The sequence below is a fragment of the Pogona vitticeps genome, chromosome 6 (assembly GCF_051106095.1).
Source record: "Pogona vitticeps strain Pit_001003342236 chromosome 6, PviZW2.1, whole genome shotgun sequence".
NCBI classification, from domain to species: domain Eukaryota; kingdom Metazoa; phylum Chordata; class Lepidosauria; order Squamata; family Agamidae; genus Pogona; species Pogona vitticeps.
The window spans coordinates 7,100,995-7,115,881 of NC_135788.1; the positions used below are offsets into that span (position 1 = coordinate 7,100,995).

Sequence of the window (14,887 nt, forward strand, 5' to 3'; positions counted from 1 at the left end):
CAATAAATAAATAAATATAAATAAATAAATAATTGAATATGTTTTAAATTCCACAAAAATATGCACTTGTACATTCAATCTTTCCCTCCCTCTCTCTTTTATTTGAGAAGGCATCTTCTTGAATGCCTCCAGCATGGGAGCATTTACCACCTCCCCTTGAGGTCACTGGTTCCATTATCATACTGCTCTAACAGTTAGGAAGTTTTTCCTGATATTCAGCCTAAATCTGGATTCCTATAGCTTGAGCCCATTATTATGTGTCCTGCACTCTGGGATGATTGAGAACAGATTCTTCCCCTCCTCCGTATGACTACGGAGTGGTCAAGTACAGTGGTGCCCCACAAGACGATGTTAATCCGTTCCATTGAAATAATTGTTTAGCGAAAACATTGTCTTGCGAAAAGCGTTTCCCCATTGGAATGCATTGAAATCCGTTTAATGCATTCCAATGGGGAAAATAGTCGTCGTTGTGCGAAGATCGCCCATAGGGAAGCCATTTTGCGAAGCTGCTGATCATCTGGTTAAATCATCATCTTGCGAAGGATCGGTCCCCCCCCCCAAAAAAAACCGTCTTGTGAAGCACGGACCGAAACACTGTTTTGCGAAGTGCAATGGTGATCGCAAAAAATTGTTGTCATGCGGATTCGTAGTTTTGCGGGGTAATCTTCTAGTGGGGCACCACTGTATTTGAAAAGAGCTAGCCTATCCCCTCTCAGTCTCCTTATCTTGTGGCCAGTGTATGACAGATACGTAAGTAGTCTTCCATCTAGAGCTTGGAAAGATGATGGCGATGTTGAAAAACTTCCAGTTGAAGTGACATGTTTACAAAATAATTTCGTCCTCCTCCTCCTTACGCTCTGGTTCCTAGAGCCAACCAGCATCACCACTTGCTTGATAAAGGATTCTAGGACTGGTAATCCCCCAAATTAGAATTTCCCCAAGAACTGGTCCCGTTGGACTTTGTTCTGGTCTGATATAGTCAGCCATGACCATTCCAGCAGGAGAGAAGCAACACAAACAGAGAGAGATTAAAATCTTTATTTCACCTTTCGACAGACCAGATAGGACAGCTCGAGACCCTTATTTTCACCAGGCGCTTGGTTAAAAATGGTTAATGACTCTTCTGAGGGACTGGATGTTTGCACTGGCCGCTTGCCATTCATTACAGCTGCTGTAGTCCCCCCTCTCGACCAAGTACATCTGACCGCGATAGTTGGGTTCCTCATACAACACCCACCTGGAAAAAAGAAAGGGAGGAAGCAGCTTTTTATCAAACTTCTTCACCAAATATTCACAACTGGGTACAAGAGTCTCTGTCTCCCTGAGCAGTTGAATTATGCATGCATCTTTTGATGCAACGGATAAAATGCTCTAGAGGGAGAGAGAGAGGCCCCCTGCTCCCCTTCTTAGGATTTAGAAAAGAGCACAGATGGATAAATGAACTACATATAAATTTGAGAGACGGCAGGCGAAAAGTGGACACAGCAAAAACAGTTGATCATCATGTGTTCTCTGTTGTGGAAAGTAGATACGATTCAGACAATAATGGTCACAACATGTTTTTCCTTTACCTGAATTTGTGTGTACTTCTGCTTTTAATTAATTAATTAATTAATTAATTAATTAATTAATTAATTAATTAATTAATTAAGCTGTTTGTTTATTTATTTAGCTGTTTATTTAACTGTTTATTTAACTTATATGCCGCCCACACTACCCAAAGGTCTCTGGGCGGCTTACAGCATTTAAAATACAATAAAAAGGCAAAATAAAAGGGCAAAATAATTAAAATGCAATTAAAATATAGATATTTTCAGTATCACTGTATGACAGTATGGTGATGTTGTGCTGGTAGAGCAAATCAACATTTTACAAGGCAATTCTAAAAATGGGGGCAGCCAAAATTATATATATATATATAATTTTGAAATTGGACTTTGGTTCAGCACCAAATCTCGCACATATATAGCAGACAGTCTACTGTTACTCTATGCAAAATTTAGGGATGTTTGGGCAAGGAATTTTTGAGTTGTGGCTCTTTAAATGTAAAATTGTTTTCCTCCTGTGCAGAAAACAAGCAACCTTAAACATTCTGATTGAAACATTCCCTAATTCAAATGATTTTGAAAGACTAATCTTGCTTATCTTGAAAGACAATGACTAACCCACCAGCTTTTTAAAAAAAAAAAATTGAAGGAATCCAGGCTACAGGTATTGAAGCATTGATTTTTTTAAAAAGACCTTTAAAAGGGTGAAACAGAGACTTTCTTATAAACTGAGCACGTGTAGAACTCATTTTATGGCCCAGGAAGGGAGATGTTTGGAGGGCAATGAAAGATTAGAGAAACATTCAAAAGACGGATTTTCTGGGAAGAGTAAAAAAAAAACAGGCTTGCTTTATATCAAGTAAGTCATCCAAAAACAAATATTTTGCTATGTATCTCTAGTAAATTAGCATACGATTTTAAAAGGCCTATTCAAAGTATTTCTGCATTATAAAAATACAGAGTGATAGTTTTTGTCCACATGCTTTCAGTAAGCATTTCTGAAACCAGGCTCATGACGACACCAGGTCTTCAAAGGGAAAATCCGCTCCAGGTCTGGGACAATTTGAACTTTTGGCCCTGCCCGTCAGGACCCAATTCGCTGGCTCTCAGGAGGAGAAATTTTTAATTCCTTCCTGGCCAGACTGGTGCTCATGCTGGCAAAGGGATTCTGTCCATGTTTGTAAAAATATTTAAAACAACATTAAAAATAGAATAGAGAAAAATTATTCAGAAGCTCACTTATTTAAGATGTTGTTGTTTGTGTGTGTGTGTGTGTCTTTGTTTTTTGCTTTGTGGCCGGGGATGGTCTTACCCAATGTTAGCAGAGCTTTGCTGTCTATATCCCATCCTATTTCAAGCATTCCACCCATCTTATCACTATACAATTGTCTGGTAATTAAGAAAAAAAAACTCCAAACACATTTGGAATATCACCTGTCCCTGTATTTGTATTGTTTTGAGGACCATACGGCCCTATCCTGATTTTTCCCCAAAATACATGATGTCCTCTCAAATCATTTCTGATGGGAGAAGACAATAAGAGTTAATGACCTCGAAAATGTCCTATCACTTATAGCTCCGCTCAGATTTTGCAAACCAACAACGTCTTTCGTTCAGTTGTTCAATGAGCATTTTGGTGGTTGTTTTCTTTTTTCTCTTTTCTTTTTGACAGGGCCAAATAAGATTGCCTGAGGTGTGGTATGCTCAATCCGTGTGTTTCGATGCAAAAATTGCCCCAAATGACACTCTGCCCTTCAAAGTGGCCCTGTTTAGCCCAATCTAGGCTTGGAAAATTTGGTTCTCCAGTCACAATCATACACCGAGGACACCAAGATGTGAATGTATCCAGACATTCAACAGGCAAAACAGGTACTCTAACGTGTGAGCAAAGACACACACACACCCGAAACCCTCCATATTTAGCTCAAGGTGTGTTGGAAGGCTTCATTTAAATCAGCAATTTTCAGCTTTATTTTGGCCACGACCGTAAACACAACATGAAACTAATATAGGAACAAATCAGGACTGTATAATTCGCATAAAAAACCTTATAAGGCGGTGTGTGAAGAACTGTTTCCAGTCTGTGGCTCCCTTCCAATTGGCCAAGGCCCCCCCCCGAGGGCCACACAGTCCCCTTTGCAGATGTAACTGATCATAAGAAAGGTTTCCTCCTCAACCACAGACAAGAACAGAGGTGTTGACTACACCTGAGAAAGAACCCCGACAGTCAGAACTAGCAATGGAATGGATGAGAGGAAGGTGGTGGACATTCCTTTCCGGGAGGCTTTGAAAGAAGCCTTCTCTGCTAGGGATGCTTTAGCTGTCGATTTCCTGCTTTTGGCAAGAGGCTGCATTTAATGACCTTTGGGAATTTTTCCAGCTCTGTGATGGCAGGTATTTGGCAGGCGGGCTTGACCTTCCAGCCAGAGCGCTGCCTACAAGCTTTGCCTTTCCCCCCCTCCTTAGAGAGGTTTTCTTGGCACAGGAGCCTGATGTGTAAACCAGAACTCCAGCTGTGCCTTCTACAAGCCAAGCACTCCCTGGCTCCATCAGACACGCTCCTTCAGCCTCGCCTCCCCTCCTTCCACCCGCCACTCCCCACTGTCTCTCTCAGGCTCTCTCTCTCTCTCTCTCACACACACACACACACAGAGAGAGAGAGAGAGAGAGAGAGAGAGAAGCTTTCAGATGTTTTCTTTGTTTGTCCAAGAGGAGCACATGATACAAAGCACCAGGAAAATGAGGCAATGGCTTCGCCACACAGCAACATCCTCACTTGAAAGAGAGTGAGGCACCAACCATGATTTTGCCCCCCTCACAATCACCCCAAGAGAGCATTCATTTCTGGTGGGCCTTTGTCTGAGTCTCAGTTTTCAGCAGAACATCTCAGGGATGGGTGAGCGATGGCTGGGAAACAGGCTTCTGTCTGTTTTGATTCAACGTTTTGATAGCAAAGGATCACAAAAGGAAGAATGGAAAGAGAGACAGAGAGCAATTACTCCCAGAAAAATATACTCAGCATTCATCCTCATAATGATAAAAATGCTAATTTAAAAAAAATTTACACACAGATCCTGACATACTACATGCTGATTTATTTTTTGCTTCAGATGAGCAATATTAATAACAGAGTTTCCCAAACGGATGACTATACTATGATTCTGCTATCATCTGCATTATAAAAAGAACATCAACATGTATCTGTTGTTCCTGGGAGATGCAAGGATTGGGAGACTTGAATGGGAACAAAAGCATGAGTTTGGGTCTCTTTCAAAAGGGGCCTGTTTGGAAATCCGCTAACAAAGTGCAGGAAAAGGAAGGGCTTAGACTCCAGATAAATAAGACACACTTTTTTAAAAAAGCTAAAAAGCATGAAGGAGGCAACAGCAAGAGGATTAATGTAGGAATTAAGACAAGCAGGTGCAAGCTGATCACGAATGTTTTAAGCATCTAAACATTGTACGCAGCAGCACCACAGAAACAAGTTCATGACCAACCTGGTCATTATTAACTTTTGAAAACCCAAGGATAGCCTAAGAATTGGCACACACTGCCTTCGTTTTAAACATAATCAGATTTCAGCAGGCTGGGCCTGATGGCAAAAACAGACCTTGCTGCTGATTGGCTGGGACCGATCGGCATTCTGCTTCCTCTTCTCCTGAAACTGTTTTCTCGGAGGCCACACCAGCTGGTAGCACATTAAAAGCAATCTCGTTTTCCAAGCATGTACGACATCCAGGCAAATCAGTTACTTACGCTCCATCGCCATAGACTTTAATGGCATTGATCCATTTCTTGTCCCAGCCTTGTCTACTCAAGAAAGAGCAATCTTCAGTGAATTCCTGACTGAGGCCAGAAAAGTGTCTCCCTTCAAAGATTTCTATTCGATAATGTTCTCCATGCTGTGGACAAGGAGAGAAACCAGACATGGTGTGAGGAGGAGAACAACAACATACATCGCTTTTGCAAATGGAAGGAAAAGCAGGCTGCATTGCAAAATGTGGAAGCGTTGTTCATGGCCTGCTCAATCCACAGAAACAAAGACATCACCCATTGCCTCAATGGTCTTAAATATTCAAGGATGTCGACAAGTCTTCGGGTCTGAGTGCCAAGTCAGAGTCTTGGTTACCAAGTCCTGAGTCCCAAAGCCCCAGGTCAAGTCCCTACTCAAAATAAACTCCCCCAGCCAGAAAAAAAGAGAGGGGTGGGTGGACATTCAAGTTTCACATTGAATCCAAATCATTGGGGGGGGGGGAGAATGAGTCCAAGTTAAGTCACAAGAGCGATTTAAGTCCTCATCCCTGTTAATATTTGCTTTGGCAACTACACTGATACCTCTACTTTGATACCTCTACTGCTCTAACAGCTGTACTTCCATCCTGTGGAATTTGGGCATTTGTAGTTTGGTGTTATGGTTTACAGGGGTGCACTAGAGTTCCCCAACACCTGCTTCTCTACGTATGTTTTGGGAGCACAAACTTCAGAGGTGCACCAGCACGATACATGCCTATGATATCTCTACACCCTCCTACATCTGATCTTCATCTTTCACTTAAGCTCTTTATTGCCAGTACAGATTGCTAATTACACAATCAAGACCTTTGTTTACCAACAATTCCAACACCTTACCCTGCTTGATTTTATCAAATGGTTTTTCATAGTCAATAAAACTACCAACGTATCCATGTTCATGTCCAGGCCTGCATGTACTTCTCTGGTTCTCAATCCACCTCTGAATCCAAATCATCTCTCTCTTGGCCCTTCTTAGTATTATTATGTCATATAGTTTTAAAAAACCCTGAATAAATGGCTCATTAAGTGTATTGTTCTGTAGTCTCTACAAACGGCTCCATTTCTTTTTAACAACAACAACAATAATTATAATAATTATAATAATTATAATGTGTGTGTGTGTGTGTTTAGTCGTTTAGTCGTGTCCGACTCTTCGTGACCCCATGGACCAGAGCACGCCAGGCCTTCCTGTCTTCTACTGCCTCCCGGAGTTGTGTCAGGTTCATGTTGGTTGCTTCGCAGACACTGTCCAGCCATCTCATCCTCGGTCGTCCCCTTCTCCTCTTGCCATCACACCTTCCTAACATCAAGGTTTTTTCCAAGGACTCTTTTCTTCTCATGAGATGGCCAAAGTACTGGAGCCTCAGCTTCAGGATCTGTCCTTCAAGTGAGCATTCAGGGTTGATTTCCTTTAGAACTGATAGGTTTGTTCTCCTTGCAGTCCAGGGGATTCTCAAGAGCCTCCTCCAGCACCACAATTCAAAGGCATCAATTCTTCGGCGGTCTGCTTTCTTTATGGTCCAGCTCTCACTTCCATACATCACGACAGGAAAAACCATAGCTTTGACTATTCGGACTTTTGTTGGCAAGGTGATGTCTCTGCTTTTCAAGATGCTGTCCAGATTTGTCATTGCTTTCCTCCCAAGAAGAAGGCGCCTTTTAATTTCAGGGCTGCTGTCTCCATCTGCAGTGATCATGGAGCCCAGGAAGATAAAATTTGACACTGCCTCCATATCTTCCCCTTCTATTTCCCAGGAGGTGATGGGACCAGTGGCCATGATCTTAGTTTTTTTGATGTTGAGTTTCAGACCGTTTTTTGCACTCTCCTCTTTCACTCTCATTACAAGGTTCTTTAATTCCTCCTCACTTTATAATAATTATAATAATTATTATAATTATTATAATTATTATAATTAAAAACACCTTAGAATTGCAGAGCTGGAAGAGACCCTATGGATCATTGAGACAAATTCCTATCAAGGAGACACAGTGGGGAATTGCACTCCCAACTTCTGGCTCTACAGCCAGACGCTTAAACCACTGAGCTATCCCGGAATTCTTTTGAGTAACTTAATAAAAGTCATTCTCAACAAAATTTTAGGAAGATTCCAGTTCTGTAAACTTGATTGAAAAGATTCACTAAAACTTCTGTCATCATCTTGTATTGGGTTGAATACATCTTTAAAAACATCACTGAATCCAAGAGCCTTGCATTTTATTTTGCTTTTTTATGTTAAGAGTTTTTCTATAGTTTCTTTATATTTATTGGCAGATGGGCTATATACCTGTAGGTATAAGGCTGGGGATGATGTGTGCTCTTTTCTAACACATCTGGGTGGCACCAGATTAGGGGAGGTTAACATGGCACATTCCTGAACCCTTGTTCTTTTTCGAGAGTAGTTTAGCGCTAGAGTTGGGCACAAGCCACTGGTTCATTGGGTGGCCAAATAGGTGGCTGGCGCTTCCCAGCCCCACCTCCTCCCGTGGGTGTCCAGTCAGAGGCAACACCACACTTCCTTGTCCTGCCTCCTCTGGGCGCCGTCTCGAGTGGCCATTGACCAAAGAAGATGGGGCTGGGAAGTGCCAAACATTTGTTCAGCCGAGAAAAAAAAAACTGGCACGCCCATCTGTATTTATCACCCAGCTGCCAGCCTTACAAGCCGCAGCGATGGGTTCCTGCCATACACTGAGAATGCCAGACAGCGTAGACCTTCCGACTTCTTAAGCAGAAAGTCTATACTCAAAAGGAAGAGAAAACACAGAAGGGCCACAAACAAAATATAAAAAGGCAAGACCACGGTGCCACACTTGACATCTGCAAATGATCCAGACATGCATACAAGGGGAATGAAATGAAACACCCCTTAAGGGGCAGAAATAATAGAAAGACATTCCAAAACACACAGATTTTGAGACTGTTTGCCTTACAACCAAAAATCAAAACTTTCCCTTTAGTTTCCAGGCAAGACTGTGGTTATTTATACAAAATAAATGCCGTGACTTTATTAAATAGAGGAGAAAGAAGAAAATAAACCCTTCTCGCGCCTCTCTCATTCCACAGTCTGGCTGTGAAAGCTTTTGAGGGTGAACTGAGGTCAATGTCCTGCATGAATCCCACTCCTCTGCCCTTCTTCTGTCCTATATGGGATTCACAGAAAGGTATTGTTTTCCTTATTTAAAAAACCCAAACAGTGGCATGTTCTCTGATATATTTTTCAGAATATACATGAGAACAGTCAGCTGGGCTAGCAGAAATCTTGCAAAATACTTTAAGTTTGCAGAAGCTTGAAATGGCAGCCAGTAGATTAAAAAAAAAATCAAAGAGGAAAAGTCCCCCCCCCCTTATGCCATACACTTACAGGGAGGTGGTGGTGGTGGGGAGATAGATGGGGAGTTTTGGGGGCCTATGCAATTTAGGCTGGGGGCAGTCAAAGAAGAGTTGAAGGTACATGGAGGGGGTGGTACCACCATGGCCAGCCCAAGACATTTTGCTGCCTGGGGTAAAGGGCAAAGACAGTGCCTTCTTCCATTCCTTGTGTAGAGGATGACTGGACTGGCCGTTGAACCGCCACTCAATCCTGCACAATGAGACAGTAACCTGACTCTCCAGCTTCCTCAGGATAGATGGGGCGGGATAGGCAAAGATGGCGGCCTAGAGCGGCTTTTACACATCACCACAGAAGAAAGCCGAAGAGGGCAGATTTAGGATCTGCATAAAACGATGTAGGCTAATTCATAGGTGGAGATGCAAAATCGGAAATGACTGTTATCATTTAAACAGGATTACAACACATCTCACAGGTGCGAAGCGTCCGTCAGAAACCAAAACCAAAGGACAAGCCAGGAGGTCAAGTCAAGAAAAATACTAAGAACTCCGAAAGACTGTGTTGCTCAAGCCAAGCTTACAGGGCTAGCACAGGGAGCGACTTTATAATAACTCATCCTGTCCGGGAATATCTGATAACCAACCTGGGTAGATGGAGGCAAATGAATGCCTGGCCTGGAAGAACTTCACTCAAAAGCTGCTTTGGTTCAGTGATTTACCCAGTGGCTACTGCTCTTCGGTGGTATACTAAAGACAGCATCTGAAATTTGCACACTGCCATAGGTGGCTGTCCATGAATAGTTACGTGGATATGTTACTTCTCTACAGCAACAACAGGGAATCTCTCCTTCAAGATCTTGTTGAACTCAAACTTCCATCAGCTCCAGCCAGCCCCAACCGAATGTGACTCGGGGTGGGTGGGTGGGTTGGGATATGTAGTTCCACATCACAACCCGAGGGCCACGCCCTCATCCATTGGCCATCAGCGCCTGCGGGACTCATCTACTTTCCTATACCCTCTCTGCAAACAGTAGAGTGTTATCAAGCTCAGACTGCACCCTTAGATACACTTAAAATGGGGATGCACACACATGCACACACACACACGGGCATGCATAGAGTCTTAGGGCAGAACTGCTTGCACTTATGGTACAGTTGTTTTGGTTAAAATATATATAAATATATTTACTGTCAGGAAAAGTGGTTGTCCCATAGACAGAAGGAAGGAAAGCTATACCCTGGAATGTTGTGCCTGTGCATTTATGTGTGGCACACAAGATAGTTCCCTTCCAACTGATTTACACACACACACACACACGCACACACGCACACACGCACACACGCACACACACACACACCAATGGCACTGGAGTTGTTCATCTGTGATTCAAGACCTGAATCTAGAAGAAACCAGAGAGTGTGTGTACACACTTCACAATGCTGAGAAAGGCACTCCCATAAAATGGGAGCGTATACAGTACGAGGCTGTTTGAATGCCTGCCTGTGAAAAAGGAGCACTAACCATTCCCACTGGCTTGCAGGATCCCATCCGGTCGTTATGCGCATTCCAACTATAAAATCCCGGGTACTCGCCATGCTCCAGGACATACTGTTGACCTCGGAAATCGGCATGACTGAAGCAGAGCCAAGCTCCGGTTCGGACGCAGACAGAATGGACTCTGTTCGTGAAGCCCCGTTCCTGGAAGTTCTCACAGGGCCCAGAGACCTCCAGCTTCCGGCCCGTGAAGCATTTGCCCTCGTAGAAAACAATCTGGAAGGAAGATGGTTGCATCCGCTGAGTGGTGGCATCCTTGTGTCCGGAGTTACACACACACACACACACACACACACACACACACACTCTCTCTCTCTCTCTCTCTCTCTCTCTCTCTCTCTCTCTCTCTCTCTCTCTCTCTCTCTCTCTCTCTCAGTTCCAGTGCCCATTTGTATTCCAAGCAAAAGAGGGATCCACTGCCAGAGGGATTTAATTTTGCATCCAATGACAGAGCAAAAGGAAAAGCTAGAGCCTCTTCAATGAGAAATTACAGTCCAGCTCGTTCACAACCATGTGTGTGGTTCATAACAATGCAAATTCCCCCTTGGGCTTTTCTAAATATCCCTGTCTTGCATAGTACGTTTAGTTGAATTGGGATACCCGCCACTGAATTTCCCAGTCTCCCTTACCCCTTAAGTTGCCAGATCCTTCTATTTCAAGACTCTGTCCCCTTTCTTTCAGACCACCCCAGCCCGCATGACGTCAGCCTGCAAGACAACACAATCCCCACAAGAGTTTCTAAACGATTGCTCTGTCAACCCCTCTGCTGCTGGCATCCTTAGGTTTCATTTTCCAACTCACAAATTTTCCCTTGGCCGAATAAATAACTGATCTAAACTGTAAGCAAAACCATTTTAAAAGAGAGAAAGAATCACTTACTTTTCCTGAATACTGAGACATGTTATTTGGTAGTGCTCTCTGATGCCAATGCTGAGTTGAATTCCCAAATGGGGCTTTCAGTGTATTGCTGGAAATGGTACTATATATCCGCAATGGGGGGAACTGAGGCTGGGGCCTGTCAAAACAATGCACACCAGCCATGATTCATGCTTAGCTGGCAAGAACGGCATGCCTCGCTCACTGCTGATACGGGAGTTTTAATTTAATCCAGACAAGTTAACAAAAGAATCACTTGATGGGGGATTTAAGCTATGAGTGCTGTACATTGAGAGCAGCTTTATTTAGAAGAGGTAATAAGGAACTAATAGGAAAAGGTGGCTTGGTCTTTCTCACCCATTACAGGGTGTTTCCATCTAAGGCTCTCGTATTTGGAATCTGCTTTGAGTGTCCTCAGACAATGCCTTAGAAACTCTGAACATGCAAGCTTGCTCTTACTCTGAATTAGGCCATTGATTTATCTTGCCCAGTACTGTGTCCTTTGACTGGAGGGTCACCAAGAAAATCTTCCTAGCTCTGCTATCTGAGAATTTGGATCAGATCTGGACTTATGCATGTCAAAAATCAGTTAGTGTGACCACTCTGAAGTGGTCTTCAGCCCCTCAACCCCGAAGAACAGTTCTATCTTATCTCCATCATCTGAAGCTGTCTGGAGCAGCTCTTCATTTGAGGCTTAAAGCCTCCAAGGCCACCTAAGATTGGCTGTCACAAATCCAGAGCATTATGCACAGCTTGCACAAACAGCAATGCATGAATGGTGCTGAATGCAAACATGACAACATTCATGCACCGGTACCCGTTCTAGTGCTCTCAGCTGGCCCAACATGAATACCTTCCAGGCACAACTGGGCTATGAGATGGAGCCCACCCCCAGTTATTCGGTTACAGAAGTTTGGAAACCCCATCTTTATGCTTAGATTCAGACTTTGTGAGATTCAAATGGTTGCAGTACAAAGAATCTAGAAAAGTGAAACACTGGACTAGAGGGTTTTGGGTATGATCCAGTGAAACACTTTTCTAGATCCTTTGTTCTACAAACCACTGCTGTGTTGTATATGAACAACGGGACTGCTATGTCAAAGCAAGTGCTGTGCCTTGGTCCTGAAAATGACAGCAGACTAGCTGGATCAGACCCAAAACCCTCTAGTCCAACCTTCAGTGCCAACGATGGCCAATTAGCTGTGTCCGAGGAGCTCACAGGCAGGATGGAAATGAATCACACACTTGTGTGTATGCTCCAATTGGAGTGCCAGACTGCCTCCGATATAAGAGGTAACAATGCCATCATGGTGACTAGCAGCCATTGATGGCCCAAGGGATGGGTAAATGTGATCTTCTAAATGTTCCTAGACTGCAATTCCCAGCTAAACGTGAGTGATAATAGGACCTGTAGTCAAGAAAACTGAACCATTGTTGCCCACCCTGCTATATTTCAAATCCCATTATCATATCGGAAGGGGGAAAGACGGGACTTTGTAGCATCTTCTGCCACCTCAAAAGGCTAGGATGGCAAGTAGGTGAGATATGTTTCCATTTGTTTGTTTGTACCAGGACTTCAGTTATGGAACTCCCTGTTGAAGGGAATGAAGATGGATCCATTCTTGACGCGCTTCTAAGAAGCAGCTAAGGACAATATCATTGCGTATTGTTTCCGGCCTTTAAAACTAGCTTTTAAATTATTTTAGATTAGTTTTTTTAATGGGCAGAAAAGCAACAAACAACTTTAGTCAATAAAGAATTTGAGGTTATCATTTCTGAAATTACAAGGCTGCTGTTTTAGCTAGTGTGGCATTTAAAGTAGAATCCAATGCGTTTTACTAGGCAGTCTCAGAAGCATTCAGGGGTGCTTACTCCTAGGTAAGGGAGGAAAGGATTGCAGCCATAATTGCTCTTAGCTTCATATCTAAGGGACTGACTGTAATCTGGGAACCACCCAGATCTGACGGGACTACAACTCCCACAAACAATAGTACAATCAATGGAATGATGGAAGTTCTAAGGACGCACAGCTGAATGATACTATCAATTCTGTAGGAAAAAAGGCTGGCTCATACAACCACTGAATTACCTACTACGTGTGAGTTTTTCCTTTTTATTATTTTTATCTCAACATCTTGCTAGGCACTTGCAATATGTGTGCATGGTAAATAGTGGTTTAACGCAATGTTTAAATTGGGCCATAACTACAGCCAACAAGTAATAAACATGTGATGTTACCCTTGGTTAGGAAACCCACTTCTTCTGTTGTCCCTTGGAAGCCTTCCAAAACATTCCTCCACTAGAAAACCCCTGGATTAAGGCTTTCCCATAGAAAACAAAAATACATTGTCAATTAAAGGACAGAATGGCTCTTTATTAATTGATTTTAATGGTTTTATTGCTTGCTTTGTTTTTAGTGTGGGTATTAATGATTTTATTACTTTGTTTCACCTATGATCCTAAGGGTCTTGGGATTGTTGTCGATCAAAAGCTGAATATAAGCCAACAATGCGACATGGCTGCAAAAAAGGCAAATGCAATTTTAGGATGTGTTAATAAATGTATACAGTAGTTTCCAAACCCCATGAAGTACTACTTCTCTTTTATTTGGCACTGGTGAGGCCTCATCTAGAGGACTGTGTCCAGTTCTGGACAGCGTACTCTAAGAAGGGTGCAGACGAGCTGGAGCAAGTTCAGAGGAGGGCAACAAGGATGAGCAGGGAAACCAAGCCCTATGAGGAAACACTGACAATAGAAGAGGGGGGTGGTGGTGAGATATTATAGTGATTTTCAAATACTTGAAAGATTGTCATCCATAGGAGGGGCAGGATTTCTTCTCGATCATCCCAGAGTGCAGGACATGTAAATAACGGGCTCTAATTACAGTGGAACCTCTACTTAAGAACTTAATCTGTTTTGGAATGGTGTTCTTAAATTGAAACGTTCTTAAGTTGAAGCAAAATTTCCCATAGGAATGGACTGAAAACCAATTAATCCGTTCTGGCTGTTTTTTTGTTATGTAGAGGTGCGTTCGTACATTGAAGCGTTAGTTCCCATAGGAACTAATGCAAAGCTGGTTAATACGTACTCTACCACTAGGGGGAGAATTTTTTTTAACCTAAGATGACCTAAGGTTAAAAAAAGAGCAGGAAAGGTTTTTTTTCCTGTTCTTATCTTGGATTTCTGTTCTCAAGTAGAAGCAAAATTTAGCAAATGGAGCTGTTCTTAAGTTGGATTGTTCTTAAGTAGGGACGTTCTTAAGTAGAGACCCCACTGTACAAGAAGCCAGATTTCAGCTGAGTATCAGGAAAAACTTAACTGTTAGAGCAGTAAGACAGCGGAACCCATGAGCTTGGGAGATGGTGGGTGCTCTAACACTGGAGGCATTCGAGAGAAAATTGGACCACCCTCTGTGGGATCTGCTTTGACTTGGATTCCTGCCTTGAGCAGGGGGTTGGACTGGATGGCCTTAGAGGCCCCTTCCAACTCCATGATTCTATAATTAACGGTTTTATGGCTCAGTGTGTTTTTAGTGATGTTGCTAGCATCTTCAAGTGCCTTTTTAAAAGTGGAACAGTAGGATGTTAAACACAGTTTTGTATTACCTCTTGTGTAACATAGGATATACACAGGGGATTAACTAGCCCAATGCAAGCTGAAAGACATGCAAACAGTGGAGACAGGTTATAGCTGATCCTGGCCTCACTGGAATTATTTTCTCTCTTGCATCCTTGATTTTTTAAAATTTCAAATTCTTTAGCCCTTTATTTTAAAGCATTTCACCTGACATTT

The 14,887-nt window shown here is 42.8% G+C and overlaps 1 protein-coding gene across 1 annotated transcript; it reads right to left on the reverse strand.

Annotated features, from left to right (window-relative positions):
* Window positions 1–1,022: 1,022 nt before the first annotated feature.
* CRYGN (crystallin gamma N) lies at window positions 1,023–13,863 on the reverse strand. Its single transcript, XM_020779769.3, has 4 exons — window positions 11,099–13,863; window positions 10,187–10,435; window positions 5,304–5,449; window positions 1,023–1,237 (listed from the first exon to the last, which is right to left on the reverse strand). Exons 1-4 carry the CDS (start codon window positions 11,258–11,260, stop codon window positions 1,102–1,104), a joined length of 693 nt encoding a protein of 230 aa, XP_020635428.2. The 5' UTR covers window positions 11,261–13,863; the 3' UTR covers window positions 1,023–1,101.
* Between the last annotated feature and the right edge of the window lie 1,024 nt (window positions 13,864–14,887).